The 13,651-nt window shown below is 44.6% G+C and overlaps 1 protein-coding gene across 3 annotated transcripts in view; it reads left to right on the forward strand.

The window, feature by feature from the left end:
• Positions 1-13,651, forward strand: part of FHDC1 (FH2 domain containing 1) — a 33,243-nt gene that overhangs the window by 1,964 nt on the left and 17,628 nt on the right. For 2 of the 3 annotated variants that reach the window (XM_015276654.4, XM_025149833.3), the window contains exons 2-4: positions 851-1,394; positions 6,979-7,040; positions 7,649-7,751. In XM_015276654.4, coding sequence (XP_015132140.3) covers positions 954-1,394; positions 6,979-7,040; positions 7,649-7,751 — 606 coding nt within the window. In that variant the 5' untranslated portion in view covers positions 851-953. Of the gene's footprint in view, positions 1-457; positions 715-850; positions 1,395-6,978; positions 7,041-7,648; positions 7,752-13,651 lie in introns of all 3 variants that reach the window. The other variant, XM_046941062.1, reaches the window with a different exon arrangement.

The raw sequence follows: 13,651 nt of genomic DNA on the forward strand, positions 1-13,651 counted from the left end.
TGCTAGCTGAGGCCTTGCAGATCAAGAGAGAATTTGCCCCGAGGGCTGTTTCGGTACCTGGCTCTGTTCAGGAGCACCCAAATGATGGATCTCTGGCAGAAATAGCCAAGGTTTTTCGTCACCATTATCGGATGTCGAATTGATCGGGACTGCCATTAGGCACTGCCATTAGCTCCTCGTGAGCGCTGCTGAGTAGAGACACAGAGCCAAACCGCTGCCAGACCTCAGTGCTGGTGCCAGGGCATGACTTCAGCTCTTTCTGGCAAGTTTTCCTGCGATTGCTTTGTGCTCAGCCAGTGACTTGCCTTGTTCAGGTCTATCTCAGTTTCCATTGTGAGACATCTCCTTGTTTTGGTTTGTTTCGCAAGTCCCTAAGTGTTTTTGGCGTAACTTGAATGTTTTCATAGAACATTCTTTGTTAGCCTGCGAATGAAACGCTGTCATTTTTCGCTGGCAGGTATAAGGGAAGTGAAGCTGACAGGTGCAGCTTGGCAGGATTGTGCCTTTTACAGAAGTTGGATTCTTACTGGAGAGTTTGCTGCCATCGGCAGTACCTTTGTTTGGTAGGTGGCAGTGTGAGAAAACCTCTCAGAAGGGTTGTGATTCCTGTTCAGCTGCTTCGAGAGGGAACCTAGAGATGTAAAACCCTTACCAGCTGCAGAAAGCTCTGTCTGGTGCCGGGCACTTCTCTCTCTGCTTACTGCACTCGCACTGGTAAGCCTGGGTGCTGAAGTCAGCGATGGGCGGCAGCTTCGTCAAGCTGATGGCTGTCATGCCTGCATTGCGCCTTGTTTTCAGTGCAGCGGGCAGTATGCAGTCACTGACCCCAGTTCCCTGTTCGTTGCTGCAGGCTGTGAAGATGCTCCGCTGGCAGAGTAGCGCGTGAAGCAGTGTGACCCATGCTCCAGGCAGCCCCGCAGAAGTAGCGCTCTCTCCTCCCGGAGAGGCCTAACATGCATGTTATGAATTGTCTCTCCCTGGCCAATGACAAGGAGAATGGAGCTCTCTCGGTGGCGGCAGGATTGATGAGCGAGGACCCGCCGGCCGCCTCCCCGCCACCCCCGCCACCATGCCCCCCAGCAGGGGCACCCCCGGCTCCGCCGCTGCCCCCGCCGCCCCCCCCGCTGCCAGGGCCCAGTTTGCCGCTGCACCCACAGCTGACCAATGGGCACGATGGCCACAGCAGGAAGAAAAGGATGCGGAGTTTCTTCTGGAAAACCATCCCTGAGGAACAGGTCCGGGGCAAAACCAATATCTGGACGATTGCTGCGAGGCCACAGTACCAGATCGACACCAAGACGATCGAGGAGCTCTTTGGGCAGCAGGAGGAAACCAAACCGCCAGACTCGAGGAGCCGGTCCTTAAAAGCTTCTTTTAAAGAGACTAAAGAGGAGGTAAGAGCCAAGGAAAAATCTCTTTTGCACAGTGATGTAATGCCATATCTGGTGTGAGTTCTGCCTGGCCTTTTTGTCATAGTTTGTTCTTACTGCAAATGTGTTGTGGTTTGAAGGGAAGGGGAACAACAGGGAGGATCAACTCTGTTCTTGGTGGCACAGATCTGTTTTTCAGAGTGCTAACTGTGTTTTTTTACTGTAACTGGGTAAGCCCTGCCGTCTGGTCTTATGTTTAAGTAAATGGAAGTGAAAGCAGCTGAAGGCACTTGTATTTAATTTTTTTTTTTTTTGGAGAGCTGTTGAGTGTGATGTGTGTGTTGCAGTCTTTCTCTTCAGCTCTTCGTAGAAAGGTTGGAAAAGACCTCTTAGATCATTTAGTTCAACCCTCAACCCATCACTGTCGTGTCATGCCCACTAACCATGTCCCTCAGTGTCACAGATGGCGCTTCCACAATGGCTGTTGCACAGTCAAGTGCAAAAGCGTGAGGCAGGAGGGAGGAGAGTCCAGTGGCAAGGGGTCATGTTATATGTACTGTATATGTCAAGAGGGGAAGTACCGGAATCACAACAAGGAAATAAAATGTAATGCAGTGGTTAAGGGAATTTGCTATCTAATTGGGATCATTGTGAAGTTTCAACTTTCATAAATGTAGCCTTCCTGCTAGTGAACGCCTTATTGCACCTACTGTGCTTTCCTAGGACTAAGAAGTAACCTTCTTGACTTTGCAGCATGACCAGAAGACGATCACTGCTTTCTGGTCTGGTAGGGCGGGCTGTGTTCCCAATGCTTGCCATTCAAACGCTCCACAGCGTGCTGAGAAGTGACTTTTCTAGCTCCCAAATCCCGACTTAGGGACAGCCTCTTTGTGAAGGCTGAGCCGGATTGTCTCGAGTGATCTTTATGCGAAGTAATAGGGGGATAGAAATGTAGATTTAATCACAGATGTGTGTCTCCATGCATGTTTGCTCATAAACAGAGAGCAGAGGGCACAGGGTTAATAGGTATGACTTTTTAGTGAAAAAATAGGGCCTGGAAGTGAATGGTATCTTGCAGAATTTGGAAGACAGCAAAATAATCAGTAGGGTTAAGTGAGAACCTGGTGTGCTGATGGTGTTCCTGTTGTGCACAGATGGTAATAGGAGATTTAAGCAGGCATGTGTACTGCAGCCTCTGCAACCCCGACATCAGGAAGAGGTAATTGTGGCCATCACCAGAGGTAGTCATTAGCCCGCGTGCTGTGCTTGAGATGTGTGCATCGTGGAGTCAGGCTGCGGTGAGTGGACTTCCTGCACTGTGTGTGGATGTACATGCATCCATGTGTGCTTGCTGTGAAGCACCTGCCCTCATCCAGCACTGACATGTGCTGAAGATCTATATTAGAAACGGTAGTAAATTTCATTAACTGAACGTGGCCTCTGATGTACAGTAATTGGGGCAGAGAAGACCCCAGTGTGCTCCGGAACTTGTGTACAGCTTGAAGCTGGGGGTTCCTTGGGGGGAGTTAAAGCAAAAATTACAGGTTTGCAAAACATGTGGTTTCCAAGGTCGGGCCTCGCAGAGCCAGACCCCTGCCTTGTTACAAGTTAATGCTTTTCTGCATGCATCCAGAGCTGATGCAGTGGACCCAGGCATGCGTGTGGCTTGATGCCTGCCTGGCCCGTCGCAGGGCTGCTGCTGGCAGATGGCAGGCGGTGAGGCAGCGGATTTGCCTCTCGGCACTGATTGTGCTGCTGAAGTGACAAAGTGCTCAGCTCCCTTGTCAAGAATGCCACAACAGCGTGTCTGACAGCGATGAGCAATGCCTCGAGTGTTAATGGGCTTTGCAGTGCTAGCAGCTTAGTAAGGAGGGAAGGAGATAATCCTGAAGAGCCATGTGTCACTGCAAGTGTGGAAGCACAGCTATGCAACAGCTTGCATGCTTCATGTTACTGCAGCCATCATTTGGCACCATTATGGAGATTGGAGCAGAGACACTGCTTGTGTTTTCTGTCATCTGGCAGTGCTACGGTGGTGACCCTGGGTTCACTGGGAAGGAGCTGAGGTGAATGTGGCATCAGTGTGATCTTGTGGGCAGAGCATGAAAGTAGGAGGTGGTGGTTCTGCTCTGGGTCATATCACTGGCCTGACAAGGGAAGGCAGAGAAGGTGTTTTGTCTCAGCACCTCTCATTGTTCTGTGTAAAACACAGTTGATTTTAGAGAGTGCTTTATGGTCTAGCAATGAAAAATGTTCTTCAGAGATCAAGAGGGGGTGTCTTTAAACTAAAAGAGAGGAGATTTAGATTAAATGTTAGGAGAAAGTTCTTTCTTCAGAGGACGGTGAGGCCCTGGCACAGCTGCCCAGAGAAGCTGTGGTGCCCCATCGCTGGAGGCCACGTTGGATGGGGCCTGAGCTGGTGGAGGGCAGGCCTGCCCGTGGCGGGGGTTGGGGCTGGGAGGGCTTTGAGGTCCCTTCCAATCCAAGCCATTCTGCGATTAGTCTAGTTGCCATAGTATGTCAGCAGCAAATTTTCACACGCCCAAATTGAAGAATTCTTGGTTCCAAAGTTGAAGAAAACAGTGTCTGTCCAGCGTGATGCACCTGTGCATGGGCAGAGCCTCTGCTCCCCTGGCTCCTTGCTCTCTGTACAGCAGCGTCCCTTCGGTGGGAGCAGTGAGGATGGACTCTGCAGCCTGTGCTGAGGGCTCCCCTGGAGGCAGAGGGGATATGGGTTTCATGCCTCCTGCAGAGAAGTTACACAACGGTGGGCAGTTCTGGAAGCAGCCCTCCCTTGTAGGACCTTAGAGAACTGCGTGCCCTTTTAGTTCCTCGCTCCCCAGCGCTTTACACAGGCAGATGACGCACCTAGTTCAGGTTTTGGAATCCCAGTTCTGGAGGTTCACTACTAAGCATCATCATTATAACAGAAGCCTCTTTGAGATTTGAGACTAACTCCTACAACTCATGCTTTCCTTTCCATAAACAAGCCTTCCCCAAACCCTTAGGAGATTAATTAACATGTTTCCCTAACTAAGAGTTTAATTTGCCCCTATGGTTTCACATAATTTGAGTCTGAAAAACAGGGGATGTAGAATTAAGTTTACACACTGACTGCAAATGACTTTCCCCACGGCTGGGAGCGGTGCAGCACGTGCTCTCCCAGGCCTGGCAGTGGGGGGCAGGAGGGCTGGTGGCCACCCAGCGAGCTGCACTGCCCTACGCCAGCCCTCAGCTCCAGTCTCCTCATCTGTGCGCTGCTTTGGTGATTGTCGGGCTCTCTGTGAGCGGGTTTAAGTCTGCTGCTTGGTACCGTGCTGTTGGGGATTTTTGTTTGTTTTCTACTGGAACAGTTTTCTGCTATTTCTAGTGCGATTTGATGGCTTGCAGAAGGGTCCAGTGAACTGCAGAGGCTGAGTGCTGGCACCGCCTCTGAAGGTGCGTATGAGCAGGAGATAGGAGTAGACTTTCTGAGAAGCTGAGGTCATGTTTGAAGGGTAAAAAGTACTTGGGAGGAAACAACGTGCAGGCAGCTTTCTGCAAGGACAAATTGAAATGAAGGTTCAGTGGGGAAGCTCCTAAATCTGATAGGCAATGTGGTGCTACGGAATGTGAGGTGGAAAGTGCTGTGTTTTTGTGCATGGATAGGAGCGTGTATTTATGGTGTACCTGCTGGGTTCCCCCTCACATTGTCCTCACATTCCCATCTGGAAACTCCTGGAAGACAGTGAAGTAATGTCAGCTTTTTCAAACACTTTTGACAGTCTTAAAGTGGACACCAAGTAAGGAGTGACTAAAAAGTGAGCCACACATTTATTGATTGTGTGCTTGAACTACAAAGTATGAAAAACTAGAGTGCGTACCCAGAGCAAAAAGGCTGACGGGTCTTTGTGCTTACAGTAAAGACAGTTCTGACATGTTGTGCTGATAAGGCAAGTGCAGCTGTTTGTGTTATCATCTGTTCTTTGTCTTCAAGGGAAGACATGAAAAAATTGTCTAGTTTGATTTGAGGTCGTCCCGTACACCTGAGCTGTGCTGTGGAAAGCAGTTTTCCTAGGAAATAGTTAGTGCGGTGGTTAGTGACTGCAAGCATGTACAGAAGATTAATTCTGATGATGCTTAAAAAGCAAAAACCAAGCCCAAAGCTAAAACGACAGTGGCAGAACTTGCAGGCTTAAACTAGTACCGGGAAATCAGAGCATTTGCAGCAAGCAGAGCAATTAGAGGCTGGGGCTGCAGAGGTCACCGAGAGGTCCCTGCATTTGAAAAAAGATTAGAATACTGCGAGGGAAGAGATAGCTGAACCTGCCCTATGTAAGGGGCTTTCCTTAATGATCTGGGGGCCTCTCAGCTCCCAAGATAAGACGGGAGTAAGCCACAATCTGTCCTCTTATCTTTGCAAATGCTAAAATTGAAGGGTTTCAGGCTGGCAGTTAGCTAATTGAAACTGTTCTAGTAGAAATCATCTAATGAAGTACTCTCGTGTTTCCTGTGTTTTCCAGTTTCAAGAGAAAGGAAATTCCAACATTCTGGAAAACTTTTGAATCAGGTTCACTTATTTCCAGCAGCTAAGGGGGCTGTCTCTCACATGTACGCCATAGCACGTTAGGGATGGCACATGAACCATACCTACATTTTCACTGACACCAGCTGACTGTGGGCCGGTTCAGTTCCTTGACATTACCAGCTTTTCACTTACAGGCTTATTTCTAAGCCTTACCCTGTCACAGAGGTCAAAGCACCTTTCTGCTTGTCAAAGCCTCAAACATCATGTGAGCCCACCAACAGTCTCCGACATCTTTTTGTACTGAGTTGATTTATTGAGTTGATTTATTGTAGCAGTCGGGTGGTACTGTCTACATAAAACAGTGCTCTTGTCCTCCTAAACCTCATGACTTTTGTAGCTGTTGCCACAAAATAGCTGTGGCCGTGTTAAACCTCGGGGCACGATTCTCTAGAAGTGGCTTACACCTCAGGTTTTTATATGTATGCTTTTGAAGTAAGAAAAAGACTTTTTCTCTGGTGAATCTCTAGTGTGGAGGGAGGCTATTTTATTGTGGGCTTCTGGTTTCGTTTTGGATAAAACAATCAGATGTGAATGTCATCTGTCTGAGGTTTTGATTCAGGATTAAATGATTTATTTTTCTGTTTTGTGACTGTTCATGTGAATGAAGTCAGGGGTGCGTAGAGAGGGTCCATCCTCATATTTGTTGCATAATCTCTGAAACACAAGGATTTGGGGGTGTGATGCCAGATGACTGTGGGGCCTTCAAATTCAGTACAACGTATTACCTGATCAGCAATGTTTCATAGGTGCAACATTACGAAATAAGCAGGGTTTTGCTTTGTAATGAAGTAGAATTTGATTCCTTCCTTCTACAGATGTTGCTATGTTTTTATATTTTGCTTGAGAAAAGGTATTGTGGGTGGGCAGTGTATTTCCCAGGTAAAAAAACTGGTTCTGTAATACATGGCCTCTGTAGTCATTTTGCTTATGATCTGATGATAACCATGTGCAATTACCTGTTGCATTTTAAGGAATGACACCTGCATTGTGTGCTCTTCTCTTACATATTGGTTGATTAATCTCTTTTTCTCTCTCTCTCAGGTTTCCATTTTGGATGCAAAACGAAGTATGAACATTGGGATATTTCTCAAACAATTCAGAAAGTAAGATCTGTTTTTTTCCTCGCTTTTAGTGTAAACTAGTGTGGAATTCTCTGTAGTTGTCATCAAATGTTCAGTATATTGTGCTCTGTTCTTACAGAGTTAGCGGTTCTGTAAGGGTTGTCCTAAGTAAGTACATCTCATCATTTGTGTGCTAATATGTTTAGCTTTGAGTGCCTTTATGATTTAGCCCCAAACGCTCAGATTTTGCTGTTGTTAACCAGTTGAAGTGAGTTTTCAGGTGCAGTTAAATGAAACCCACGTACATCTCCTGTAATACTGCATGAAAGCTTCTTTTCATTGCCTGTATTTCATTATAAGGAGTTAATAAAAAGGGGTTTGTCCTGGTTTCAACTGGGACAGAGTTAAAAGAGAGGTGAGGATTTTTTTTTTAGGGGTAAGCTGTTTCAATGCTATCTTTATTCACTGTTGTTACCCTTTAGTAAAGGTATCACTGAAAGCAGTGTTAGAATAATAGTACCGTGAACACTGTTACTGATAACCTCATTATAATCCCTTTGAGTAGCACAGGAATGGGTTGTTTTTTTCAATTTATGTGAATATTTGCCCTACGAGTGTTAGAAATGTGAATGCTTGATTGTTTTTTCAAGGTCTGCTGAATCCATCATTGAAGATATTTATCAAGGAAGAAGTGAGCCCTATGCTTCTGAATTGCTGCATGAATTCCTTAAACTATTACCAGAAGCAGAGGAGGTAAATGATAGTTTTACATCGAGCTTATTTTCTTTGCAGAGTTCTATTGCCTGGCATCCCAACATGACATGTATTTTAATGTAAAGTCATCTTGAGTTCAGGTGTAGAAAACCACCAAACGCCAAGGTTTAATCTTCATTTTACACTTGATATGGAAGTTGCAGCATAGTTATTCCCTTCACAGCTAGTAACTTCTCCTACTTCTGAGGTGCTGCTTAAAGAAAGTACTGCTGAGGTATTTTTGTTTCTCTGATGTCCCTTTTGAGCTTTTGTTCCTTAAATGTTTTTACCAAGAATTGGAATGCTCCTGGGTGCAGAGTAGAAAACTCAGAATCAAAGTATATCCTAATGCAAACAAATTAAGCTTCACTTCTTTGGCATCTGCCTTATGGTTCCCTGTTGCATTGCCGATGAGCTGAGTATTGGCAGCCCTCTGCTGTTGATTTGCTGCTTGTTTGGTGTATATGGGGTCTCTTGGCTCCTTGGCCTGGATCATTGGGTACCAACAAGTGCAGAAAGGCTTCTCCTCTATGCAGCACCCATAGAACTTGCTAACGTTGCTTAGTGCTCCAAAGGAGACCTGGTAGCAGACACAGAATCGGTAGCAGACACAGAATCACCAGCAGCACCTTGTGCTCTGTCCCTAGGCCATGATACCGCCCAGATACAAATGCTGCTTTCTCCCCTCCCGGTCCCACCCTTCAAGCCCATTCAGACTAAGGAGGTGAAGCCCTGCTTAATGATGCACGGTTCCTTGTCTGCTCATGTGTTTACACTGACCCATTAGTACGTACTCAAGAGAAATGTATACCACAGATGTGAGAAAATTAACATTAGAATTGCTTGAATGCTTCACATCAAAGCAGTGACTGAAACCCGGGAAATTGCTAGTTAACATCCACACATAGATCAACCTCAGTGCACGCACACTTTACCACTTCAAGGTCATACAGTCCAAGCAGTGTTTCCTCTGTGCAGCTGCAAATCTCAGATTCAGTCTGACCAGCGATCTGAACTGACAGTGATCCAAACTGTCTAGTGTATTGCCCTAAATTGAGCTGTTTTTGCAAGGAATCTAATGAGAAAGAAAAAAAGTGTTATGTTGTTCTCTTAATGTTTTTTGTTTGGTTGGTTTTTGTTAAAGTTGGAGGGTATCAGCAAGTATAAATGTGATATGAAAAAAAGAGTGAAAGTGATTTTGGCAGTTCAAACTGTTCACCCTTTCCCCTTTGTTTGAATTTCAGTGCATATTCTTGTATTTAAACAGTTTTTCTTCTTCCTCTTAAAGAGGTAGGCAGAGGAAAACAGTGGAGCTTAAGAGAAAGTGTCTCCTAGTTAATTGTGTTTTGAGCAAAATAGACTGAAAGGAAAGGTATATTTTATTCTTCTTTTCCTCTTTCTGGTTTAAGAGTTGGTTATTATTTTAACACAAATAGAAAATGTTTTGAAGAGCATGCTCCAATGTGATATAAGTGTTGTATTTCCTATCAGGTGATTTGACTTCAAGCCTACCCATCAAGATAGTGGGACCAGAGCACTTAAGAAGTGCTTATACGGAGACATTTGATAAATGAATAGAAGAGATTTTGTGGTGTAGAGGAGTATGAGAAATCACAGGGCATTAAGTGTTAGATTTATTGCTGTTCTCAAGGGAAGGCTGAGAAGAAGTTTGTTCCCTGTGTGCAAATATTTGTATTGTATTTAATAAGTTCCATGCTTCAGAGATCTCTTCGCTCACTGTCAGGAAAAGGAAAGACCCCCTTCCCCATTGTTATTTTCCCTGCAATTGTTTCACTGGCAGCTTTCACTGCTTTGAGGAAAGCTCCGTGAAGCACCACAGCTAGAGCTGGGGAAGGGCAGGGAGATGTCATGTGATGGACTATTGCTGCTGTTGGAATGGAAAGATGTTTCAGTGCAACTGCTGTTGCTTGAAGACTAAATGGGCCCAGTAGCTCATTTACTACTTGTGGCTTCTGGAGTTTTAGTGTAGTCAGTTAAAAAAATCCTTCTCTTTAGGTGCCTTAGAGCTTTGGTTGTTTGTCTTTCGTGTTGTTTTTTTTTTTTTTCCTTCTAAATTTATTTTCATTGTTCTTCTGGCATGCTTCCTTCTTTTTTTGTGAGTTTATTATCTGCTTCCTAATCTGAATCCTGGAATACTTAATCTCCTGAAATACTGTTTCATGGTTTATTAAGTAAGGGGAAGGCATTCGAATGATACATGCAAGGAAGTAATCCCAAATCACTCAAGATAGCGGATGAAGAGGTGCTATTTGTTCTGGTGTTCCCTATCTGGTTTAATAGTTCCCCAGTTCTTTTTAATCTAGTAGTCATGCCACATGACGTAGCTCTGGCACAGCATTGTCACTGTTGTCCTACTGCTGGCATGTCCTGCAGAGGGTTGCACCTGTTCTCAGCCAGGTGTCTCTGGGATTACCCGTGAATACTTACCGTTCTTTTAAAGACCTGCTCTATTGTTGCAGGAGTTGAGAATTACTATGAGCAGAGCTCACAGAGGCAGACAGATAGCTTTTATTCATTTACCAATTCTAAACCTGTCTTGGTGTACCATGGATGTTCTTCTGCAGTTCCCCTTTGCATACTCCTCATTTCAGCAGCTCAGCTATTTACAGTCATGTTTCCCAGCAGCACGGTTGTCTTGCAGGTTGGAATGAGGTCCAAGTACCCTCTGCCAGGCATATGGTCCACCCTGATAGCTGTGTGTTTGCAGCGGTCTTCTTTCTTTTATATGTTACTATAAACCTTTGGTCTGACAAAGTGAAAGCAAAGAGGAAGGAGCACCGTTCCTGGTCATAGCTGGAAGCAGGGCAACTCTGGATGTCTCATTCCTTCATTTTGACCAACAACCTTTACAGTTTATCTAGTGTGGATAAACACTGCTTTATACTCTAATCTAATCTTATCCGGAAGCGTTATGCTGTGAAGTCACATTACCTCAATGTTATCCCAGTCACTGGTTCGGCGTACGCGACCCATTTTACACCATTTCAGTCCATATCATCTCACCTGAGACAGACATTCCAGTATCTTTGAGATGAAACAGCCTTTTGAAAATGGGAGCTAAATACTCAGGCAAACAAATACCCTTATCATCTGCTGTCCTCAAGATTATTCTTTTTGCAGTACTGTACTGTGGCAACTCTTTACATGTAGAAATAGGTGTCAGTACAAGGAATTTTCCGTTCTTAGCTATGAAAAAACTATTGGGATGGTTGTGTGTAAGTGGCAGATAGAGGCTCTTTGCTGGATGCCCTTGTCCATTATTAAAATATTGGTGGTGCTGTGAAGCCCTTCTGTCATACTGAAAATGCTGAAGTATTTTCTAATGTTTAATTTGAAAAACTTGACAAGTTCTTGAAGGTGGCAATCCTGGAGCTTGCTGCAGGGTTCCATTCCATGTTCTGTTTGGGGCTGTGAGTGGCACCAGAACAGCTGTAGTAGAGTGGATAAAAAAAAGACCGGGGAAAGGTCTAAACGTTTCTTGATACGCTCACCTTGTGTTCTTTGAGTAAGCCCTGTTGGAAATCCTGCTGTTTGTGCCTTACCGTGATTAGCAGTTTTGTAAGAGGAGGAAATTCCTATTTGGAATCTCCTCTGCTTAACCCCTTTTGCAGGTCCTGCTGTTTTCCAAGGAGCTTATGTCATGACTGAAGCAACAGCATTCTTTGATGTGTTACTTCTGAATAGATTCCTAGATGTGTCTCTTAATTGCCTCCCGCTAGAACAGCTGACAGCTGTCACTTACTGGCATCCTTTCCAAAGCAGAGAAGCTTTTAGCTGCTTCTGTGAGCACATCATTGCACTGTTCAGCAGGCCCAGACTGGAAAAAGTTGAGGGAGCACAGTTTTTAATAAGCTAGAATAGCCAGAATTTGTATTTTAAATCTCCAGTGTGTTATTCTGCTGATCAGCTCACCCACAGTGCACGCCCAGGTTATCAACACTTCCTCCACAATGTTTCAAGCCTGTCCTTTGCTCTTATATTCCATTTTAAAACCCGAGCCATCTGTCACCTGCTCTACTGGACTGGTTTCTGTCTGTCAGCTCTACGCTGTTCACACCATGTTTGTATAATAACTGTCTCCTCCTTCTTTCTTCAGCCAGTGCTGTATATAGCTGGCCATCCTTCAGTGCTTTCATTCCTACTTCCTTCTTTTCACCCTTTATGTTAATTATGGGTTTTTCTCCTTTTGTGTTTACCATTAGCTGATAGAGGTCTGCCACTACCTGGGCAGAAGCCTCATGGTATCTCACCACCTAATATGTTAGCTGCTTTTCCATGTGCCCTTGTATTTTAATCTCTCTATGATTCGTTCTAGAGTTTTGGTATTTTTCACTTATGTTCTTCTCTAGTGCCCACGAGTATTCGCAATCATATGGAAGTAATGCAAGACAAAACAGGCACCACAAGCAAAACCAGCAACAGGGTACATGTTTACTCCCTGGGACCATTGCACTTGTCTTATATGGGGAATCATCTTACTTGATTGGCATGTGGGGAGATAGTTAGTTATGGGCAGATATGGGGATGAGTGGTGTACTAATTTATACTCTTCTTCAGAGATAGTGGGTCCCTGGTTAGGAGTGCAATATACCTGTTTTGTGCCTTGTAAATGAGTACTGCTGGTAGCTGAAAAATGTCTGAGAACTTCAGAGGCAGGAGTGCAGTAGCTTTCTTATCTGTGAGGAATGATGAGACATTTGCAATGGACATATTTACTCCAATTACAAATCAATTAAAAGGTCAGGGTTTCAGTGTTTCATAACTGTTTTTAGAATGAGGCAAATTACTTACGTGAGAACCTCCTGTATCTAAAATCTGACGTAATGTGCACGGGCATGCATGGACAGTGCGAATGCTTATTCCATATACAAATATAATGGAAAAAATAAATTAGTAGCTCCGTGCTCCATTTGAGTAATACACAGCTGAGCATACGATATAATTAGGCTGTCCTGCATGTATGCATTATGCTGCTGTATCTTGTTACGTGGTTGCTACTGTTGTGGAAAAGATTTTGTTATGCTTCGTGAGAGGAGGTCAAGGCTAGAAATGTATGAGTTATTCATTGTAATTTTAAAATAAACCACATATTTTTAAGCTCTTTTGTGTTCTTGGGCTAATTATAAGCCTGTTTTATCTTTTAACATGATTAATGATAGCATTGTTGTCAATGCCCATAGTTTCTTGGCACGTCCTAGTTGTGGTTGGTATCCCACTCATAGGAGCCATTGGGGAATCATGGTTCTCTTTAGGAAGACTAAGACAGCGTGTCTGCAGAGAGAAGAGGCAGGTCTCGTGGGCTTTTGTGCAGCCTCCCTTGGAAGATGAAGGGCAGCTATCCAAAATGCGTTCGAGTCGTTTTTGGCTTTGGGGTTCAAGAAGTTGTTTGTTTAGTTTTATAGGTAGTGTCAGTTAAGTCAAGTAACTGTTTATTTTCTGCTTTCTGATGGAAGAGGTGGAAGAACTGACCTTTTTCGATTGTGAAAACTATTGTAGGGAGGAAATGCATACGAATGATAGGATGAGAAGGAATGGCCTTAAGTTATGTACCAGGGGAGGTTCAGGTTGGATATTAGAAAACATTTCTTCTCAGAGCAGCAAGACACTGGCACAGGCTGCCCGAGCAGGTGGGAGAGTCACCAACCCCAGAGGTGTTCGCAAACCATGTGGATGTGGCACTGAGGGATGTGGTTAGTGGGTACGGTGGGGAAGGGTTGGTGGCTGGACTAAGTGATCTTAGTGGTCTTTTCCAACCTTAATGATTCTGAAAAAGTTTACCTACCTGACCTTAGCCATTCCCCTAAGTATTTACAGTTTTAAGATGGAGTTAACATAGGATTCAGTCTCACATTCAGACAATTTAAATGCAAGAAGGACCT

Source organism: Gallus gallus, chromosome 4, assembly GCF_016699485.2.
Source record: "Gallus gallus isolate bGalGal1 chromosome 4, bGalGal1.mat.broiler.GRCg7b, whole genome shotgun sequence".
Classification (NCBI taxonomy): domain Eukaryota; kingdom Metazoa; phylum Chordata; class Aves; order Galliformes; family Phasianidae; genus Gallus; species Gallus gallus.